This window comes from Carcharodon carcharias, chromosome 1, assembly GCF_017639515.1.
Source record: "Carcharodon carcharias isolate sCarCar2 chromosome 1, sCarCar2.pri, whole genome shotgun sequence".
NCBI classification, from domain to species: Eukaryota; Metazoa; Chordata; class Chondrichthyes; order Lamniformes; family Lamnidae; genus Carcharodon; species Carcharodon carcharias.
Window position 1 is genome coordinate 92,992,566 of NC_054467.1, and position 23,587 is coordinate 93,016,152.

Genomic DNA, 23,587 nt, shown 5'->3' on the forward strand with positions numbered 1-23,587 from the left:
AGTGGAAGCCCTTGCAGTTGATGAAGTCCATTGAGTGTAGCGATGGAGACGTGGGCACCACATGAGTGCAGTCAATTGCACCCTGCACCTGTGGGAATCCCACGATCAAATGGCCCTTGCATCCTGGCTGTCCTGGTCCCGGGCAAAATGCACAAAGTTGTGTGCCATGGAGAAGGTGGCATGTGTGACCCCATGGATGCATTTGTGGGTGGCAGATTGTGAAATCCCACAGAGGTCACCTATGGAGCCCTGAAAGGAGCTATTGGCATAGAAATTGAGCACTGTGGTCACTTTCACAGCCACGGGCATTGGATGCTCTCCATATCCCCTTGGTGCCAAGTTCTGCAGTAAGTGGCAATGTGAGCCACCAGGTCCCTAGACATGTGCAGTCATCGGCAATGCTGGTTCTCAGTCATTTGCAGGAATGGCAGGTAGTGTCTATAGATCCTGGGTGCCACTGGGCGTCGACCAGCCACGGCTCGCTGTCTCTCCTGGGCATGGTGTGCGGGAGTCCCTGCTGCTCCTTCTTCATGAGGTTGCTGCTCCTGCCTATGCATGGCCAGGAGCCTCAGTCTCTCTTTCTTCCGTCTTCTATGGTCTCTGTAGGCCATCAGGCATACAGCTAGGTCACCAGGATCCATGATCCTGACGTGGTCCTCCTGCAGCATGAAAGAGAGAGAGAGACATGGTTATCGTGGCTGTACTTAGCACCTTTCCTGGCCCTGTGTGATCGCCCCTTAACACTTCTCGGAGAGGGCTGGTCACCCCTCAGAAGGCCAGAGATGAGTGCGCTGCATGGCTGCCCTGTCAGCCTGCGACATGGGGGAAACAGGTCCCAGCCGGGATGCTGGGATTGCAAGGGGCTGTGAACACCTCCGGCAATGACTGCTACATGGCCAGCATTGGTGAGAACTTGTACAATGTGTGCAGTCCAACTGCTCCATAGTTCAATAAAGTGGTGGCAGAGTCTAAGTTTATGCTGGAGCGGTTGGGGGTAAGGTATGGAGTGCTTGGTGGCCCTTTGGTGCCTCCACGTTGCTTGAATGGGCGGGCAGGCTACGAGCCTGACCCCAGTCATATCACTGTGGCTGTGCCTGATCTGTCTCAGTTGCAGGGGCATGGTCAGCTTATACAGGTGTCCATAATGCATGGCCAATTCCCTCGCTTACCCGGCCCCTCACTTCGATTGCCTGTGCGCAGGATGCAGTGCCAGAGTAGCACTTGACCCTCCCCTGTCCACTGACAATGGTCGCCTCCAAGGCTGGCCAGCACTTGTCCCTGGACACCCCCTCACCATCTCAGTAGTTGCCTCTGAGGCTGGCCAGCACTTGCCCCCAGACAACCTGCACCACCACCGCCACCCCCCCGCCCCCCCCACCCCCCACCACCAGCAGTTGCCTCCAGGGCCAGGCATCAGTTGCCCCTGCCCCCCAGCACCCCTAAGGCTAGTAATCAACGGGCAAGCTGTGGAGAATGCTGCTACTTACTCACCTCAGTTCTCCCAGAGTGAAGGCCGCCAAGTGTACGTTGCCTGTGTGCTCAGAAAATTCCACCTCCTATGTCACACTGTTCCCCTATAGCCACCCCCACGGCCCCTCATGCACCTTTTCCAACCCTATGCATCTCTACTACCCTTCATGGCCCCTCATATTCCTATGCCAGCCCATATCGCCAATGATCTCCATGGGCCTTATTGCCTCTGTGCCAACTTATTAACAAGTCATGCCAACCCATCTCTACCACCCACCACCCTTTGCCCTTACCCACTCCATGCCAACTCACATAATATCCACCATGGGCAAACCTAAAGAGCCATGCTGATATAAAATAATGTGTCTATTTATGACAATTATTTTGAAAACTCTGATTCATAAAAAAATCAATGTATTGAAATCCATTCAACTAATCTTTTATGAAAACAAACACTTCTATTCTGTAACCACTTGGAGCTGTCATTCAAACTGCTTGCTTAACAGACCTCCACTGTGATAATGTTAGGTTGTAAAATCTGCCTTGCAGCACAAATCCTATAATGATATCCCTCAGGCTTATGTCAACAGGTAGAATGAAATAGCAAACACTTTTTTTAATTCCATTTTTTTTAATTTAAAGCTTGGCAGAGTTAAATCCCTTGGACAGTTCTAATGAGCTTTGAAGTTCCAATGAGTTTTGACAGTTCTTTGACAGCTTGACAGACCTTTGACAGCTTTGACAGTTATTTGAGAGCTTGACAGCTCCTTGACAGCTTTTACTGTTCTTTGATAGCTTGACAGCTTTTGACAACTCGACAGATCTATGAAAGCTTTGACAGTTCTTTGACAGCTTGACAGTGCTTTGACAGCTTGATAATTTTTTGATAGCTTGACAGTTCCAATGAGTTTATGTGCTTTTTACACACAATCATGCCTAATTTTAACAATTCTAGGGGGCATCTGACCTCTTCCAAAGTTTAGTTACATCTCCCAAAGGGGCTCCTTACTTCTTCCAAAGGGTGCCTTGCCTCTCCCTAAGGACACCTGACCTCCTCCAAAGGTGCCCCAGGACCATATCCAAAGGGGTACCTTACCTCTGAAAAAGGTTACCTGATTATCCAACAAATCCATGAGGTTCATATGTGCTCTCACCTGCTCTAATCTGCACAGCTCAGATTTCAGACATCTGCTTCACCAAAATCAGACATGATTAGGAAGCAGCTGTTGACATATACGGGCAGCTGCCTCAGTGAACAATGGATGTGCAATTTGGAACCTACCTCCATTCCCAAACCCCACCCCCACCTAAAAAAAATCATCAGAGGCCAAATTTGGGGGCAGGGCTTCCGCATTCAGGCCTCTACCAGCATTTTCATGCAGAGGGCCTCTATGTTTCTGTGAAAATTCAGGCCTAAATGTGACTAATCTATAAATCTCTGCCTGCAAAATCTTATATAAAGCGTTTTATCATCATTCCCACTGAGAATTAGCATAGTTTGTGATGCAAATAATGATCTCCTTTTTGGCCCTCCAAGAGAAGAAGCACATCAGATAGAAGTGACATTCCATATCTTCAACTTTGTTATTGGAAAAGATTACTGTGTACTAATCTACAGGGCAATAAGAAACAAGACTTACAAACCATGAAGATATTGAAAATGGAATGTTTTTATTTAGAGTTATTGTTTGTGGTATTTTGCAGAATTAGATCTGGACTATGGAAAAAAGATCAGCGTTCCCAAAGACATAATGCTGGAAGAGCTTTCCCTCCTTTCCAACAGAGGGGCCAGGTTGTTTAAAAAGCGGCAAAGGAGATCTGACAAATACACATTTGAGGGGTTCCAGAATTCCATCAATTCACAAATAAATGTATGTATTCTCACAAATAGTTATTTGGTAGTACACAATTTTAATATTGCTGAAAGAAGAGATTTTTTTGCCAAATCTTTTTGTCTTGCGCTCATCAGGATAATTCTCAAGGAAATGCCAACATCAGGAGAAACGACATTGGCATTTTCTTGCAAATTGTTCTGATGAGTGCAAGACGAAGAGCTTCAACAAAAAAAGTCTCTTTTTTTTTGGAAAATTCACACAACATCTCCAACGATTATATAATCAATTTTAGATCAACTGGAATCAAATTTGTTGATTCTTTTAAAATAACAAACCCTAGTTCAGTGCCTCTGTTGGTGCTTTTTGCATGATATTTGAAATCTGGTTAATTTATGATTCAATTATAGCAGCCCTGCAAACAAAGTGCCAGCAGAAATCATCCCACACCACAGGCAAAAGACAACTTTACATGTGGCATTTGCAGCCGACTTTGCATTCCCAGAATTGACTTGTTCAGCCATCAAAAGAAATGCAGCAGATAATGACTTCGACTTCATCAAAATTTGGAGGCTGCATTCCCATCATCTCCCGCAGACAAAAGGATACCAAACTCCAATTGAAAAAGGGCCATGTGGCTTTATTAACAATGATGATGATGATGAAATAAGTGCTTTTTTATGCTAGTAACTCTGCCATTTCAAAACTGAGCCCACTTCAGCCCCATTTGATAAACTTGCTCATACAAATTATTGCTGGGTTTAAATGCACATCCCTCAGAAATAGATATAAACTAAACATACACACAGTCACAATGAAAACAAAAATAGAGGAAAGAGAAGGGGAATAAAGGGGAAGAGAAGAGGGGAAGCCAGAAGAGACAGGAATCAGAAATAATTGGGCCTAGGTTCAGTTAATGAACAAAGCTAAATTGTTCATCAGTGGAGAACTAAAACAGTGGGGCTGATTAATTCTTTCTACGTCCATAGAGACTGATACATTGCATGAACTTTGGCTGTGTCATTTAGGCTATTGGTTTAATCAATGCTGTAGTGTTAGCAGGTTTGTAATTCTTTAGTTATGCTGTCTGAAAGATAAATAAATCATCCAATTTGACACCCATTTTCATCTCCTTTATAAATCCCAAAAGAGGGATATGATATGATTATTATAAATTAGTCCTGATTTTTAGTAATTGCTTTGAAAATGGTTGTGCACATTGACAAGGCACATTTCTTCTCCAATTCCAGGTTTCTAACATGATCTAGGATAAATTAATTTGCCAAGATTTGGCAAAAAAAATACCCAAGCAAAAGTGATTATTCCCATAATTATTCAACTAAACGATCGCAAAGTATTTTATAATGTTTTGATTAGATCATCTCTATTAAATAAACATCATTTATTTTAATTAAACTGACATTAAATTGGTGCCTGAGAAAATGTTCTAAATAAAAAATTAGCCCATACTGAGTACACCATAACAAATGCACCCTAGTTTTGCTGAATCTTTTCCAGAGCTATACATCATCCATAACACATTGCAATGATGGAACAGAAAATTGCAAAGGCACGAGGAATGAACTGCAAAGTGAGCAACAAAACACCCCTAAAACTCCTCCAAATACTCCTGATCCAAGGACTCCACCAAATCCAGATTCTATTGCTCCAGGTAAGAGATTGAACTGCAGTTTAGTTACAGCATTTTAAACGTATATGATAGCATTGAGAGCTAGGGAAGGTCATGCCTATTCATCCCCGGACATCCCACATAGTACAAGGTTCAATCATCTGTCTTCCCATACTTGCTGTTACACTTACAAACCATTTGATCAAAACAGATGAAAAGGAAAATTTAACATTGAAAATCTTTGTTTTTTTGAAAATCTTCATCTACTAGCATAACAATGGCTAGGATTTCACGGCCCCTCCTGCCCGGAGGGGGATTATGGTCCTGCCAAACTGAATGGAGATTTAAATGGCTCACCGCATTTGCCAGGGGGAGACATTCCACGGTGTGGCCATAAAATCCTGACCAATCTGTTTTTGAGCCTTTTACATATCCCCGGGTAGTGATACTCGTTAAATTATTTTTTTACATTGATCTGAGTTTTTTGGTATAATGGCCTTCAGAAAATCTGTTGAGAACATTTTTTTTAAATCACAGCAGTGTTTTAATATTATTAAAATAGTTTCCCAATATATCACTTTTCTCCTCAGCATTTTTTTCTATTTCATTCAGTGTACTTTATTCATTGAAGTGGGAATATACCAAGACCTGAATCTTTTGGTTGGCATACAGGGCCGGACCCCACTCGTCAATGTGTAAAATGATGAGTGGTGACGTTGGGCGTGCGTTCCGATGTCACTGTGCGTCATTCCGATCTTCAGTTCGGCAGGCGCACACCGGAGTTGGCTCCGCACCCGCCGAACTGTCAAAGGCCTGTTAAGGCCATTTTAAACCAATTGTCACAATTAACAGGGCTGCCCGTCCAACCTTAAGGTTGGCGGGCAGGCGAAGTGCCCAGGCGGCCTTTGCATTTTTCATGGAACCTCATCCACGGGCGGAATGAGGTTTCATGAAGAGTGTATAAGTTTAATAAAAATTTTTATTACAATTCATTGACATGTCCCAACTCATGAGACACTGTCACATGAGGGGACATGTCTGAATATTTTTTTTTCTTTATTTTAATTTTTCAACATCAAAGTAATCTCCCTGAGGCAGCTCCATGCCTCGGGGAGTTTTCTGTGTTCTCTCATGTGCATGCGCAAAAGAGCGCAGGCCCCAACTCTCCCTCCTACCCCCACCCGCACAGGGAGCGGTCAGTGCTTCTGGGTGCACGTCACGCTGGGTGGGCCTTAACTGGCCTGCCCACGTAAAATGGCGGTGCATAGCTGACCATGGGCAGCAATCAGCTCCCGCCCAGCCCGCCTGACGGGGAGAAAATTCTCCCCAAAGTATAGAAATAACACCAAGGTTTTTTTTTGTGTTTTCACTTCTATGCATGGAAGTTTTCTCAAATGCAAGATTGCATTTTGTTATTTAAGTCTTTCTATTTACTTTCACTTAGCTACTCTCCTCATTCTCAAAGCTTTTTTTCTTTTCTGAATTGGTTTATCTTTTGCTATTATTGTGTGTTTTTGATTTTCTTTCTTTATCTGGTTCTCTTTTTTGCTGCTGGCATGAACTTTTTTTTTCACTTTCCACTGTTATTTTTATCTTTCACATAGCTATAATCTGTTGTTAGATAGCTTTTAAAGGACTAATTCACTTTCCACCCATACAGCAACGACCCTGCTGTAGTATTAACCTCTAACACTTTATGCTGGAATCCTTTGTTTCCATTGTTTTAACTGGGGTGCCGGGGAAAAGGATTTTCGGGTCAGACCAGGGAGTGGCGGGCAGGCCTGGGAGCGCCTGGGAAATGGCCTGCTGCCCATGATCAGCCCCCAACCACGATTTCACGCTGGCTGGCCAATTAACAGCCAGCATGCACTGAAAGCCCTCTGAAGACAGGGAGCTGCCTCAAGGAGCTGAAGAACACTAAAATCAAAAATAAAGATTCTGAAAATGTACAATACATGTCCCCACATAGGACTCACTCACATAAACATTATAAAAATTGTCAAATTTTTTTTTAATTAATGTTGGAAACGTCATCCCACCCATGGATGAGGTTTCCTAAAATATCCAAAGGCTGCCTGGCTGATTCGCCCATCAACCGTAAGGTTTGACAAGCGGTGAAACATAGGTTTAAATTAATTGATTAATGGCCTTAATAGGCCTCTTAATTGTCGGGGGGGCGCACTGCCGACTCTCGCGCGCGCCCGCTGACTGAAATATTGTGTGAGTGCGTGATGACATTGAGACGCTTGCCTGACGTCATTGAGCACTATTTTACCCCCAACTGTGTTGGATGCACACCCGCCCATGGGACGTAAAATCCTGCCCAGGGTTTCTTAGGATTCGGGGAACAGGGGACAAAGAATCCTGTTTTTTAACCTCTTAATATCACAAAGTGGTGAAAAGGGCAGTTAATGATTTATCTGAAAGCGATAATAGCAACAATAAGGTAAGTGCACTCAAGGTTATAAGGGGTATATGAAAGAGGCATGACTTAACTCATCCTCATGGCTTTCCCCTTCTCCCATTAGGAAAGCAGCTGAGTTCTACTTGCTGTCAGCACCCAACAGCACAGTGAAAGTTGGGGCTTGCATTGTGAACAGCAAATACCATTTCACTACTCTGCACTGGATATCCATGCCAATCATGACATGATTTAACATGCAATACATGCATTTTTACCTTACCCCTCTACATAGGATATACTGGACCACTGAAGGAAATTCCGCCTGAAAGATTTAATGCAACTGCTGTACCAAAATCATATCATACACCATGGGAGGAAGCCATTGCAGGTGATCCAGAACTTCTTTCAACATTACAACCCAGAATGCCAGAGCTCACACCTAAGGTAGAACTGGCTGAGTACAAGACTTTTAACAGGTAAATAATGTGAATCATCACATTCATTCAAAGGGTGTAACTGATAGTTTTGCTTTCTATAAGGGTAATTGTTTCATAAATGTACAATAATATTTTTCAACCTATTGGGTTTTGGATTAAATTGAAGAATTGCTGTCGCTCTCACGATTCCTGTAATCATTACTGTGCACTGTGATTAGCTGAGTGAAGAATGACAGTAGCTTATAGAATGAACATGATTTACTGTTGGGGCCTCGTGTTTCCTCCGGCAATCCATCTGTTTTTGGTGGTTTCAAAGTAATGTCATAAATAAAATAGAATGGACAGATCAGCCATTAATCTTTCAGCCTGTCATAAGTCTCTACCATCTTCCTCCCCATCCATTAGCTGAGCTGGCCACCCAGGGCCTGTCCTGGAAATGATGGTGAGTACTGATGCCTAAGTTGTACAAATTCCCTTACTCACCGAAGTTGGTGAAGAAGAACTGGTATATGAAGGCTAGGTGGGGATTGGAGTGGGGTATTGTGAATTAGTGGGAAGTACTGCTGGTTTAAGGAAGGAGGACTGTATAATTGATGAACAATGGCCATTTATCCAGACTTCAGACCATCTATGGAGGCAAAACAAAAAAACGGTATCTTTCTAAGTATATTCCAAATTTAAAGGCCAGTGGCATTTGGCAGTTTCTATCCTTTTAGTAGTGCTGCAACAATTGCTCTCATCCAACATCATGGGGAGAATTTATCCCCCATTGGGGGTGTTGTGCGGGGGCAGGCGAGAGCGGCAAGAACCCAATTGGCGCCCCCGATCGGGTCCGCGTCAAAATTTTATATGGGCGGGCTAATTAAGGCCCGCCCAGCATGATGCACACCCGGAAGCGCTGAGCCGCTCCCTGGGCGGCCGGGGCTAGGGTGGGGGGGATTCCCTGAGTCGTGGCCTGCGCTCTTTCGCGCATGCACGTGAAAGAGTGCAGACATCTCCCTGAGGCACCAGATTAGTTTAAGTTTTAAAAATGTAAATAAAGAAATTGAAAAATTTTTAAAACATGTCCCCTCATGTGACAGTGCCACATGAGCTGGGACATGTCAATGAATTTAAAAAAAAAATTATTCAATTTTTAAACATTTCATGAAGCCTCATCCCGCCTGTGGATGAGGTTCCATGAAAAATGTGAAGGCCGCCTGGGCTCTTTGCCTGCCGGCCAACCTTAAGGTTGGACAGGCAGCTCAGTTTATTAGTTCAATTAATTTTTAACAGGCCTTAATAGGCCTTTGACAGTTTGGCGTGCCCGCCAAACTGAAAATCTAAATGACACGCAGTGACGTCAGGATGCATGCCCGATGTCACCCTGCGTCATTTTACGCCTCGGCAAGCCAAAAATTCTGGAACATGGATATTTCTCCCCTGGCATTGGTAGGCTCCCTCTCCAGTATAGAGATACTATTACGAACTAACCCTGCAAATGCTATTGAACCTGACCCAGAAAAATATTTTTATCTCCATTTTTTATCTCTTGATTTTTTTCCACCCTTTTGTTGCTGAAACTAAAAATTGAAAAGCAGCTAAAACAATTAACATGCTTTTAACTTGGCAACAAAACAGATTTTAAGTATTCTTACATGCCTCCAGCCTTAAGCAATGTACACTAGAGTGATCCAGGTTAACATTACCACAATCTTCTCTATCTGCAGAAATGCTTTTAAATTTGGCCCAGGCTGGGGGCAAAGGCAGCAGCACATCCACAGCAACCGCCTAAGGCAACCGTCTGGAGGCCTGCACTTTGTTCAGGTTCATGCTTCATTTGAATTTAGCCAGTGAGCAGCAGGCACCTGCTCCTGCTCCTCTGCACCCCACACGAATATCCTGTCCTAAAAAGCAGGCTGTTTTTAGATCAGACTCCAACGAGCATAGATTAGGCTGCTCAACACCTGGTACAAACATGCACAGTGCATGCCATTTGTACATTAAAATGGCGTAATTAAACAACCTGATGCCTGTTTTGTGTAGGTGTTGTGGGTATTTATTGAAAGGTTTGCTTGAAAATTGAATCAGGCTTCAAAGGGGTGCCCAAGGTACCCATCTGGTTTTGCTCTGTTGATTACCATTTTTCAAGTGAAAAACAGGCAAGAGATGGTTGAAAATTGCATTGCCACATTTTGCTCTTTCCCTTTCCCCTCTCTTCTCTTCCATGTGAATGACTTTATTTTATAGTCACCTCTGGTCACAATTACATGATTCCAATCCAGAGCTCCAGCAAATCTATTTATAAGATCATTAGGCTGATATTACAATCTGGTACATGGACTTTTAATTACATACTTTGAACATGAAAATTCTAGGATAAAGTAGTTCCAACATTTATTTGTCCTCAGGAAACTAAAATGTTTACTTTGATGATTAGAACTCAGTGTCATAAATTACTGGAACATTCTGTAACTTAAATAATAAACAAATTGAGAAGTTACTTTTAGCTGTTAATATTTTCCATCTGTGGTGAAGGACATGTCAAAATGGAAATGTCTTCTATTAACTATATGATCAATAATATAATCTTGTGTGCAGCATTGCACAGCCATCCCTTTCTCCAGTACTGCTGATTGTGAAGCTCAAATCAAAATGGATTTTCTGCTTTTGTTATTTCAAAATGAGCTTAAACAGATCTGTGAACAGCCTCACCAGCCAAATCTCTTCCCCAAATAATGCATATTCAGTGTCAAAATACCTTCATGAACCATGGGGTGGCATCCCAAGATGAATGATATTGTTATTTTAGTTGACTTGAACTGAAAGAATATACTATCATAGTTCAGCTGAAACATTCACTCATACCAGCCAACATGGGATTCGGCAGTCATCTTCTCAATCGTAGCCATGTTACAAAACTAACGATATACTGAGATCACCTGGATCTACCCATATCTACATAGTTCCTGAAATTAAGCTGCTTCAAGACTTGTCTCTTATACACTATCAAATAGACGGTGCTCTGAATCCACCTAGGTATTCTTCTAATATGTAAATTCACACTTCTTTTGCCTTCTGATTCTTGATAGAACATGCTTCTGTTCAGAAATAATAGTCTCTTAGTGCCAATATGTAGTCATGCCCATTATCAGTCAGGCTTTGGGGATCTATACCATTAAAGATGACTCTTTCCGAAGACACTTCTGTATGGTAGGTGCACCTTGTTCTTGATAGCTTAAAACACATTTTTTCACAATTTTTGCATCATATTTCCACATTCCTCTTCTATTCACTAGTATCATGTTAGTTCTCTTATACTCGGACAGGTCTAAATTGAATACTCCCCTAAATGGGCATGAGGATTGCAATGGAGACAGCATGTTAACTTGAATGAGCTCTGGTCCAGCCAGTGCTAACCGTGCATGTCATCAGCTGGATGCATCAGCAGGAGGCCAATATCGTGACTTGTTTGTACCACTTAAAATTAGCCTGTCCAGCCTGTCCCTCTTAAAGAGGAAGTGCAATGTAGCAGGAATAGGTGCTCGGAGTTATGGTTAAAGAGAATCTGGCCAGGGAAAGAGTAGGAAAAGGCACAACAGGAGGGAGTGCAGGCTCCAAGTTTTTGGGATGCCGTGCTGGAAAACTTAGTGGAGGAGTTGGAAAGGAGGAGAGATGTCCTGTATCCATAGGGGCCAAGAGGCCAAGCAGACACATGGTCAAAAGGCAGTAGGAAAACATAGCCATGGAAGTTAAGCCTAAATGACCTGGAAGCAGTGTCACAAGAAGTTCAATGGCTACACATGAGTGATCGAGGTCAGTGAATGCATTTTCAATTGCATCATTAGTCTCAGCCGTTGCTCAATTCTGCACACCCCATCACTCACCTCCCAACAATCTTTATTTCATCAGGACTCCTACCTAACAATCACATGCTTCATCTCACTCACACATTTTTCACTGCTGAAAGCCTCACACCCATTTCTCACAGGTTACACACACTGTCATCAATCCAATCATGACAGCTCCATCAATCAAATAGATTGCACGACACTCACTGACACACTTCGCTTTCTCTTGCAGGACAAGTTGGTGCAAAACTGGTGACAGCAGGAGCTAAGCAGAGGGAGACAGGCATGCCTAAATGTTCTAATATCTAGGGAGGAGATGATGCTAGCCATTAGCGGAGCACCCATTGCAGATTTCAAGGACAGCAACGGAGCTGAAATTATTGAAGATAACAATATCCTCATATTTAATCTTCTTTCGCACATCTCACTTCCCCTTCATTCTACACTCTTTTCAAACTTACAAGCTGAAGATGGTGTAAGCATTTCCTTCTTACTTACTCCACCCCATGAAACCCTCACCCGCCCCCAACAACCCATGCAACATGAATTTACCCTTGTGCCTTTTTCCAAAAAGCCCAACTTAGTCAGATAGTGGAGGAGCAGTAAGAAGTGAGTGATGTTGAAGACACAGCATCATCGTTTGATTGCCAGCTTACCAAAGGACAACGGCACACACAGGTTTTGCTACAGAAAACTCAGACGAAGACTCTAATGGGGCAGCCTGCAGAAGAACGCTGCTGAGTATGCATAAGGAAATGCATGGTGCATTGGAAAGCCTGCCAGAGCCTGCAGTCAATATCATGGAGTAGTCCAACTCCAACTTGGCTGAGATTTTTGCGCAGAGCTTGGAGCTCATCCATTCCAGCATGGAAGTAATAGCTAACCCTGTATGCACACATTTGCACACAATCATGATGCAGGGTCTGATAGTTGATGTTGAAACTTCCATTGCAGTATAAGCAGCAGCAACCCGGTGTAAGGCAAGTTTGGATTTCTGTTAAGCAAGGTCAGCTAGCTGCCATACAAGCTGAGACTGTTGCTATTGTGGTTATGAATTACAATATGCAAAGGGGCTTCCAGGGTGTCATCAGAGTCCAGCAATCTGTCCTCCAACAGATTACTAAGATTGCTAAGGTACTGCCCCAAGGAAGTGACAGTGGCTCCATAGAACACAAAGCCATGGTCATTTCTCAGAAAGACAACATTTGACCTCCCATCTCTGCTACTCCTCCAGTATCTTTGCTGTTGCCTGTCAGCCAGCCAGCCCAGGCTGCTCCTTCCATGCTGAGATGGTGCAGTCCAAAGCCAGTTCAGTTGCTTGGGATCATCCTGCAAGGCCATCTGAAGTCTGCTCCACTGAAATCAGCAGCTTTCCACCAGCCATGCTGCAGCCATAGGGGAGCAATCCTTAGGAGTACTAGACTATGCATTGACACTGAGGGAATGCACAAGGATGATTAGTTGACTTTTGTATGCAATTTGGCATGAATTCAATAATTAATAAATTGGTTATGGAATGTTTATTTTGTGGTAGCTTTTATTTTTGCATTGTGGTGAAGTGGATGCTGTTCTCGTCAGTTACCAGAGGCAAGGTAAGGTAAATGGAGGAATTGGGGCTATAGTTATCGGTATCACTCTTGGATGTATTCTTCAGGGCAGTCTTGGCAAAAAGGGACTGAAAATGTTGCTTTCACCCTTCCTCTTTCTTTTCTGCCTTCTCTTTTTCCTCCTCCTCCTCCACTGCTCGTTGTATTGCTGGTGGGAAGGGCTGCCCCTTCATGATTGTGAGGTTCTGCAGCATGCGACAGACCTACTGCAGCCCATTAATGCTCTGCACCTTCATATTTTGTACAGTAGCATAACTTTCATTATTTGCATGCTGCCCATATGTGCATAGATTGTGCAATGAGTTATCAACAGTATCATCATCGGATAGCCCTTGCCGCATGGGAGCCACCCTTTGGTTGTCATGGTGACTCAAATGCAGCTGGCACAGTGAACTACCATAGAATTAAAGTATCATGACTGCCACCACATTACCAGAAATTGACCCTCATGAAATGTTGCCTATGGACACACACCAGCTGGAAGTTGAGGTAGTAGAATCCTTTGTGGTTTCAGTATACAGTGGAGTTGACATGCAGCATCCACAATACGATGTACATGCAGTCAAAAGCACCCTGTACTATGTGGAAGTCTGCAATCCTTACAAAGTTATGTGCTCACTCCATTTACATTATTTAGTTCTTTTGCAATGAAATTTGCCTAAGTTATTCATTTTAACAGAAAAATTCTAAAAACTAAAATTCAGTGGGCCTTCAGCCCACAGTTTTCTGGATTTTTAAAATTCTTGTTACAAGGCATGATTTGTTCTAATCCAAGTCCTTCTGTCCAAATGTGTATTAATAAAAATGTTAACATACAAGCATTAGACTCTCTAAATTCTCAGGCTGTTTGCCCCATATCAACTACTGAAGCAGAAGAAATTTCCTACTATTAAATATTGTGAAGACCAAAGCCATTGGGCAGAATTTTGCCCTTGATGGGCAGGCGGGCCCCACCGACTTGGCTGGGGTGGACAGCCGACCCCCTCCACCAAAACGAGGCCCGCCGCCATTTTGAGTGGTGGGCCAATTCAGGCCCACCCAGTGGCCTGCCTGACAGGAAGTGCTGTGTGCTTCCTGTGCTGGGGTGGGGGGGGTGGTGGATTCTCCATCTGTCAAAGTGCAATCTTTACTACTTTAATTAGCCTGTCAATGGCCTCAATTGGCTATTGACAGGTCAGCGGGTGGACAGCTGATTTCGCTGTCCGCCTGCCTTCCTGAAAATTTAAAGGGACCGGGATGACGTCGGGGGTTCCTCCTGACGTCATCCCGCATCATTTTCCTGTCAGCGAGCAGGCCCCGCCCCCAAATCGCCGATGGGAAAATTCTGGCCAAGCTTTCTTTCTTTTGTATTTATTCTTTCATGGGACGTGAACATGACTGGCAAAGCATTTGTTGCTCATCCCTAATTGTCCTTGAGAAGTAGTGATGAGCCATGTTCTTCAACTGCTCCAGCCCATTCAGTTTTATTCCTTTTTGATTTTTCTGTAGCTGTTCAGTACAACTGAGTGACTTTCTAGGCCATTTCAGCAGGTAGTTAAGAGCTAACCACATTGCTGTGGGTCTGGAATCAGATGAAGGCCATACCAGGCAGCTGTTTTCCTTCCCTAAGGGGCATTAGTGGTAAGATGGGTTTTTACGACAATCCAATAGTTTCATGGTCACCATTATTGAGACCAGTTTTTAATTCCAGATTTATTAATGAATTGAACTTAAATTCCATTAACTGCCATGGTGGAATGTGAACCCATGTTCCCAGAGCACAAGCCTGGGCCTCTAAATTACTAGTCCACTGATATTACTGCATGTCCATGATACCATATATCCACACCATCACTAAACATCTTCATCTCTCTACCTCACTTTCCCCCTTTATGATACTCCTTAAAACCTATCGCTTTGACCAAGCTTTTGTTCACCTACCCTAACATCTCATGTGGCTTGATGTTATATATTGTTTTATAATGCTCCTGTGGAGTGCCTTGAGACATTTTATTACATTAAAGGTGCTATATAAATGAAATTGTTGTTGGTCCAGAAGATATTTTCTAGTGACAGTTCTCTTTCCACCTGTACTTGTAAAAGTATTGTATCCATCCATGGTTATTTATTTTGATATCTAGAGGAATCAGATTATCCCAAATTTAATAGACCAGTAGAAGTGTTGCGCTTAAACATTGGTGAATGGAATGGAGGTCATTAAGGAATGATGAGAGTGTCAACCTGAGACATGGGCTAGGGGGTGAAGTGGTGGGGTTGGTTGACCATGAAATCAGTGGGAAGAATGAAGATTTTGTGGTATAGACTGAAGATCCTTCAGTGTTTAACTGGAGGGAATTGCAGCTCATTCACACAAGCAGCCTGAAAATGCAAAAGTAGTGGAGAGAATAAAGTTTTATTGCATTAGGTGCTATATAAATCCAAGTTATCATTTTTGTGGAGAGGTAGAACTGAGAGTTATCCTGTTCCAATTTTCACATCTGAATGATCATCCACTTGGTATACTAAGGAGCAAAGTTTCTTGTTTGTTCAGGGGACAAACTGTGATTTTCAAGGCTGAATTCTGATAGAGTGGTTGATTTCACACTAGCTTGAAGTCAGGCTATTGCTACATCCCATGTGGGTGGTAGTTGGGTGGTTTTCAGAAAATGCTGCTTGTCATGGTCCAGTGGCTAACACCCTAACAATGACCCCATTTTTAAAAAAACAGCTATCAGTTCCAAACCACAGTGAGATCAACCTCACGAATGAAAAAATGCTCTTGTTGCTTTCTAAACTTATTGACTAGGCTGATTACATTGGATTTTATAAAACGTAGGGTAGAGATTTTCTGTTATTTAGTTGTACTTATAAACATAATGGTATGGGCTTCTCCATAAGAAAAATCAATATTTAGTTTAACAAGCAACTGCATTTATAAAGTCCTTTGGAAAATTTTCAATTATATATCTCAACTATTGAAATGTACAAGCCTACCAGCTCCCACAGCTACCTCGACTACAGCTCCTCACACCTCGCTTCCTGTAGGATTCCATCCCGTTCTCTCAGTTCCTTCGCCTCCGTTGCATCTGTTCTGATGATGCCACTTTCCAAAACAGTTCCTCTGACATGTCTTCCTTCTTCCTTAACCACCTGCGGTGGTTGACAGGGCCCACAACCGTGTCCAGCCCATCACCCGTGCATCCGCCCTCACTCTTTCCTCTCCCTCCCAGAACCACAATAGGATCCCCCTTGTCCTCACTTATCACTCCACCAGCCTCCGCATTCAAAGGATCATCCTCCACCATTTCTGCCAACTCCAGCATGATGCCACCACCAAACACACCTTCCCTTCACCCCTCTGGCGGTATTCTGAAGGGATCATTTGCTCTGGGACACCCTGGTCCACTCCTCCATTACCCCCTACACCTCAACCCCCTCCCACGGCACTTTCCAATGCAACCGCAGAAGGTGTAACACCTGCCCCTTTACATCCCTCCTCCTCACCGTCCAAGGGCCCAAACACTCCTTTCAAGTGAAGCAGCGCTTCACTTGCACTTCCCACAATTTAGTCCACTGCATTCGCTGCTCCCAATGAGATCTCCTCTACATTGGAGAGACCAAACACAGGCTGGGTGACCACTTTGCAGAATACCTTCGGTCTGTCTGCGAGCATGACCCAGACCTCCCTGTCACTTGCCATTTCAGCACACCATCCTGCTCTCATGCCCACATGTCTGTCCTTGGCCTGCTGCATTGTTCCAGTGAAGCTCAACGTAAACTGGAGGAACAGCACCTCAATTTCTCACTAGGCACTTTACAGCCTTCCAGACTTAACATTGAGTTCAACAACTTCAGATCATGAACTCTCCTCTCCATCCCCACCCCCTTTCCGATCCCCCTTTTTCCAATAATTTATAATTTTTTAAATATATTTTTTTTTTCTGCCTATTTTAAAATTTATTTCGATCTATCATTTTATCTCCACCTTTTAGCCCATTTTGATCCCTTCCCCCCACCCCACCCCCATTAGGGCTATCTGTCACTTGCTTGTCCTGCTTTCTACCCTTAATGTCACCATTAGCACATTCCTTAGAGAATATCACCACTGTCAACACCCCTTTGTCCTTTTGTCTATGACATCTTTGGCAATCTCTTCTTTGCCTCCACCTATCACTGGCCCTCTATCCAGCTCTACCTGTCCCACCCCCCTCCACCAGCGTATATTTCACCACATTTCTATATTTCCTTAGTTCTGATGAAGAGTCATACGGACTCGAAATGTTAACTGTATTCCTCTCCGCAGATGCTGTCAGACCTGCTGAGTTTTTCCAGCTATTTTTGTTTTTGTATTGACATGTGCTATTCTGTAATGAAAGGAAATAACTTAAATGTTCTGCTGGAACACTTATTAACATTACCATGTAACTGCTTTACATAACTGCAAGTAACATGGATCATTGTACTGCGTACATCATGGAAATATCAATGAGTGTCAACACACTAACAAACTATCCACTACACAAAGTGCAACTTCCATCAGTGGTTTCAGGGCTTGCATATCACAGTCAGATAAATGCTTTCGAGAGATCTCAGAGATTTACAAGTCAAAGGGAATTAAACATAATTGAACTGTAGGTCTCAGCTCCAGCTGTTTTTGATGCGTCTATGAGAAAGATATTCAGAATTTTAAAATGCATGAACAAACAGTCTTACAACTATCATACTTCATTGAAGTCATTGCTGTCTGTGTTATATTAAATCAAGTGAATTATTATATATCAATATTCCACCACATCTACCTCGAAATACAGATTTCCTATCAGAGTTAATATGCTTAAAATTGAAACACACACAGAAACGTTAAATATTATTTTAAATCCCACTTTCTCTCCATGAATGCAGCGGTGCTGCAGCAAAATAGGTTCTTGATAAATAGTTTTCAAGGGTTTCTCTACTCAGCAACTTCTCAATCTCAGCCAAATCATCAGGCCTGCTATTGTGGATTTACAGTGCAATGCTGACAAGAAGCAAGATCTGTACTTACTATTCCAAGCAGTTGATCAATGTGATTAATGTACAATGTGATTAAAAGTAAAATATCAAACAGAAAATAGAATGCAAACCACATAAATAGAAAACACTAGTTTAAAAGGTTACAGTTTCCGAAATTAGAGTTGGAAATAAAATATGAAAACTGCAATAATTTATAAATTTGATGATGGGTGAGGTCAGCTCAGAAAATAATGGTTGGTTGATTCTTATAAATAGCTAATGAAAGGTACGATGATAAGAGGCTTTACTTACTTGAAAGCAAAACATAATTGTTTTGGTAAGACTTAAATTGATTTGTATATTTTAATTACAATACAGCTTTAAACAAGTATCTCAAAAATTATACAGAAGTATTACAAAAAACATTTTAATAATGCTTATCTTAGAAAGTGTTTTCTCTTTTTCTCTTTACCAGAGGGTAGATATTCAGTATCCATTGGAATATTTTCAATTTTAAATACACCCCAACAACTATTAATAGTACTTATTATATTTAATAGAAATAAATTTAGAATACCAAACTGAAATATTGCATGAAAACTATTAGCTCAAGCTGTGCCTTCTCATTTACTGTGACTCAGCTAATTAAAGAGGTGCAATTAACAATTAAATTATATTACTCATGAGAAGAAGCAGCATTTTTCAAGAACTTGAATATAGAGGTTGGGCACCATTATCCTGTGAATAGTTAAATTGCTTCTTTGTCTTTAAAAATGCAGAGGCTTTGGGATGCATTTCAAAGTCTTACGGTTGCTGGGCTGACATCTTCTCAACAACACTATAAATAGTGTAGACCCTCCCAAACACCCTGCTGTTGTTTCATACTTAAGTCAGTGTTTTAGAAAGATCAGATATTGATCAAGGATATGAAAAAAGCAAGAGGAAAGTTTTGACTTGACCACCAAGCAGCTGCAAGTTTAAATGAAAACATCAGATCTCAGAAGAGCAGTCCTGAATTATATGAACACTAGAGCTTTTGGAGACTTCCTAAGAATTGCTATATTTTTCAATAGCATAATAATTTAATTTGCTGCATTAAACTCTTTCCCTAAAGCTAGCCTTGGAAAATTTGCAAAAAGTCTAAAACAAGAAAATGTAAAATACTCTGCATTAAAGAATGTGCCACAATTGTTCAGTGACTGTGGTACATCTAAGAGAAAAAAGTATGTATAATATATATATATATTTACTTATACATTTGCTATTTCCCCTCATGATAAAAGTATAATCCACCACTTCAGTGAAATTTTGACAACATTGAACATTGGTTGTTTTTGCAAATAAATTTTGCTTTGTGGCTCATCCTATTTCCTTTCTCCATTCTCCCCAAGTTGTGTTGTTATGTTTTTTATTTGAAAGATAGGATAATTAAATCTTCAGACATCTCCTAAAATGCTGTTGATTTCACAGTTTCAGCCAAGAGGGTTAGCTGAGGTAGAAGTTTTCTCATGTCATATACAGTTTTTCTTTCCTTCTGTGGAATGATGTGTCGGCGTCTGGCAAAATTCACTCCTGGGGGAAAGCCTGAATGCAAATACCAGACAAAAATAGAATTTAAATCCAGAGCACATCATTGCAGCTGTTAAAGTGATGAATGGTCATTTTTTTCAGTTTTTGGTAACTATTTAGACCAGCCTGATGAATCCAAGTTTTTCCATGCCTCTCCAAATAAGCAGACCAATTATTTCGCCAGTTCTAGTATTGCTAGTAAAATTCAGCATGCACAAACAGTATCTTCAGTGCTGGAGTGGCTCATACAGAAAAAAAGATTAATGTTACATCTGCTTAATGATATACTACTTCTTTAAGAAATTGAATTAATGCCAATAATATGGTATGGTTGCAATACAAATCATGTTTTGTGTGAGGCAGCATTGGATCTAGTGCCCTTGGTTTGTTGGGGCTAAAGGATTCGGATTGCACGCTTGTTTCAGGGTGACTGAGTTGGTGTCAAGACAGAGAAGATCTGCAGACTGTTCTTAGAAGCGACACATTCTGTTTATTAATGAAAGGAACTCAGCAGCTACACTTGTATGCTTAAAACTCAAAACTCTGTCTTCTCTCTTCAGACTCTAACTCAAGGCTCCTCTATAGAGGTAGCCCACGCTACTCTGCTATCAGGTATCAAGATCATGTGATCTTACATTACAACACTTGTCTTAAAGGTACATAACACACCACAGGCTGACACATTACTGCACTGCTGGACCACTGCCTCTGATAGGTTTTAGCAGGTATGCTAGATCCAAAGTGGATCCAGATTTAGCAACTTCCACTACATCAACTTGACCATCTCCAGCCCTTTCACTCTTTTCCAATTGTAATTAGTCTAATAATTTCACCAACAGTTACCGGTAGTGTCTCCTCCATAGCTCTGAATTGTTCTACAATTGCTGTCTGCCTTTGTGAATTTTGACTGCCACTCTGAACCCAAGCTGATTACATTTATTTGCTCCCCCATTCCTGTCTCTTGGTCACCTCTGACCTTTCTTCACCATCTCCTCCTCGTTGCAGCATCCAGTAATGCTACATTTCATTTATTGCCTCAGCAACATTGAATCCTCACAATCTTTAGCAAAATTCCACACTACTCCTCTGTCTTTCTACTCTTCTACCATGGTTCCAAGCTTGTATTCACCTTAGCTAAATCCACAGCTATGCTCTGTACCTTTCTTGGCATTCTCCAAAGGGAACTTGGTCTCGTTATGAGCAGCAGCCCTACCTGCTCTATACTCTACTCCGTGGTTACAGGGGATAAACTCATCAACTCGTTCCCAATCCACTTACAATATACACCCCTGAGGCCTTGCATACTACTGACAGATCAACAATCACCACCCCTGTTCACATTTCCCTCTTTAGTTGCAAACAGTCCTTGCTATTCATGACCTTAGTGTGGACAATTGCATTGGCAATATTGGCACTACCTTGCTTCTTCCTTATATCATGTGGCATGGCTATAACTTTTCATCACTTGCCTTGCAAAAACTGCCCCAGTGGTGGTGCGATGCTTATCACCAAATCACACCTTGGCCTCTCTTAATATTGCCCAGTACTCCACCACCTCAGCTCAATTGATGCTAAAACCTTCAACCTTACCTTTATTGACCTCCAGATGTGGCCATTGCAATGCTGTCCCAGTCAGCCTCCCATAATCCACCTTTCATAAAGTTTAGCTCATTCAAATCTCATTCTGTCACAAGTCCCACTCATCTATCACGCCTATCCTCATTGACCTATTTGGCATTCGAATCCCGTAAGCCTCCAATTGAGAATTCTCTTCCTTTTGTATAAACCCTCTAATGGCCTCACCCCTCTCTATCTATGCAACAAGTTCTAGTACCACAACCCTCCCAGAACTCTCCATTCATTTGCCTTCTGTGCATCCCCACTTACTTCTCACACTACCATTGGTATCATGACTTTAGCCATCTAGGTCCCATGTTCTAGATTTCCCTCCCTAAACTCACCCCATCTCTCAATCTTTATGACCTTGCTTAAATTCTATCTTTTTGACCTAACTCTCCTGATATCTCTTTTTATTGATATCCTGCAAGTATTACTATTGTTCTTATAAACAGAATACCATATTTGAATTGAAGGTTTGGTATAATTAAAACATTGTGTGGTCCTGCAGGTTTTACTTTTCTCTCTGTTAAACAATTCCAACATAAAATACTCACCATAATCATAAAGTACCAAAGAGAATTAGTATTAGTAGGGAAAAGGGTGGAATTTACTGCCCTCTGTGTCTTGTTTGGTGGCTGGGGGGCATTTAGTTAGGCAGGAGGGTGGCAGGTGGGGACTACACCACCTTCCTGCCTCTGCCTGATCGGCACTTAATGCAGCGGGCCTTCCCACAAGGAGGTGTTGCAGGGCTCTCAACAGCTCTCCAGCCAGCAGGTAAGACCCCCAAGGGACCCTCAAGGAATGCAAAAATTTCCTCCAAATCTCTGAAATTAAATTTAAAAATCTATTAATCACTGATTGCATCTCATGACTCACGGATCGAGAGGTAAAAATCAACTTTCAGTCATATATGTAATAGGTTATCTGAACTCTCATGCTATTTCTCAGGGATAGCCTGAAAAGAAGGAAATACTTGCTTTTCTATATGGCATTTCAAGACCTCAAGATGTTACAGGTGCTTTGCAAACAATATAGTATTTTTGATATAAAACAGAAAGTGCTGGAAAAAAAACTTCTGCAGGCCTGGCACATCTGTGGAGAGACAAACAGCTTTAACATTTTGAGTCCAATCTGACTCTTCTTTAGAGCTGAAGGCAGGTAGAAATGAGATTTGTTTATGCTGTTGAAAAATGGAGGAGGGTGAGGTCAGGGATAGGTCAGAGGGCAGGGGAGATTAAATGATGAAGATGTCATGGAATAAAAGCCAAAGTGAGTGGTCTGAAGAAGGCTCATACAGACTCAAAATGTTAACTCTGTTTCTCTCTCCACAGATGCTGTCAGACCTGCTGAGTTTTTCCACCATTTTCTGTTTTTATTCCGAAATGAGCGGTAATGGTTGTACTAAAGGAACAAGGCATTGTTCCAGAGAAGGTGTTAATGGTAGAATAAAGGGCAGCTCTGTCTGAAAGCATGCTTCCTGATGTCACCGCGCATCATTTAGATTTTCAGCTCTGTGGACGCACACTGGAATCGGCTGTGCGCTCACCAAAATGTCATAGGTCTGTTAAGGCCATTTAAAAACTAATTAAACCAATAAACTGAGCTGCCCGTCCAACCTTAAGGTTGGCGGGCGGGCGAAGAGCCCAGGCGGCCTTTGCATTTTTCATGGAAACTCATCCATGGGCAGGATGAGGTTTCATGAAGTGTTTATAAATTGAATAAAAATTTTTATAAAAATTTATTGACATGTCCCAGTTCATGTGACATTGGCACATGAGGGGACATATCCTAATTTTTTTTCTTTTCTTCATTTAGATTTTTAAAACTTAACCTCTGTGCCTCAGGGAGATTTCTGTGCTCTTTCATGCGCATGCATGAAAGAGCACAGGCCCCGGCTCAGGGAATCCACCCCCCGCCCACACAGGGAATGCACAGCGCTTCCGGGCACATATCACGCTGGGCGGGCCTTAATTGGCCCGCCCATGCAAAATGGCGTTGCGGACCCCATCGGTGGCGCTGATCAGATCCGCGCCCAACCCCACCCACCCCCACACAATTCCCCCGACGGAGGGGAAAGTTCTCCCCCAAGATACAGACTGGCATTTGGCAAAAACAATCCAAAATGGTGGCAGGGTTCATGGCCTGAAGTTGTTGGACTCAATGTTGAGTCCAGAAGGCTGTTAGGTGCCTAATCAGAAGATGAGGTGCTATTCTACC

General features: G+C 42.3%; 1 protein-coding gene across 1 annotated transcript in view; it reads left to right on the top strand.

Annotated features, from left to right (window-relative positions):
* myoz2b (myozenin 2b) overlaps positions 1-23,587 on the top strand; it is a 41,810-nt gene that overhangs the window by 14,148 nt on the left and 4,075 nt on the right. Inside the window, exons 3-5 of the mRNA XM_041192865.1 lie at positions 3,175-3,341; positions 4,821-4,974; positions 7,629-7,812. Coding sequence (XP_041048799.1) covers positions 3,175-3,341; positions 4,821-4,974; positions 7,629-7,812 — 505 coding nt within the window. The remainder of the gene's footprint in view (positions 1-3,174; positions 3,342-4,820; positions 4,975-7,628; positions 7,813-23,587) is intronic.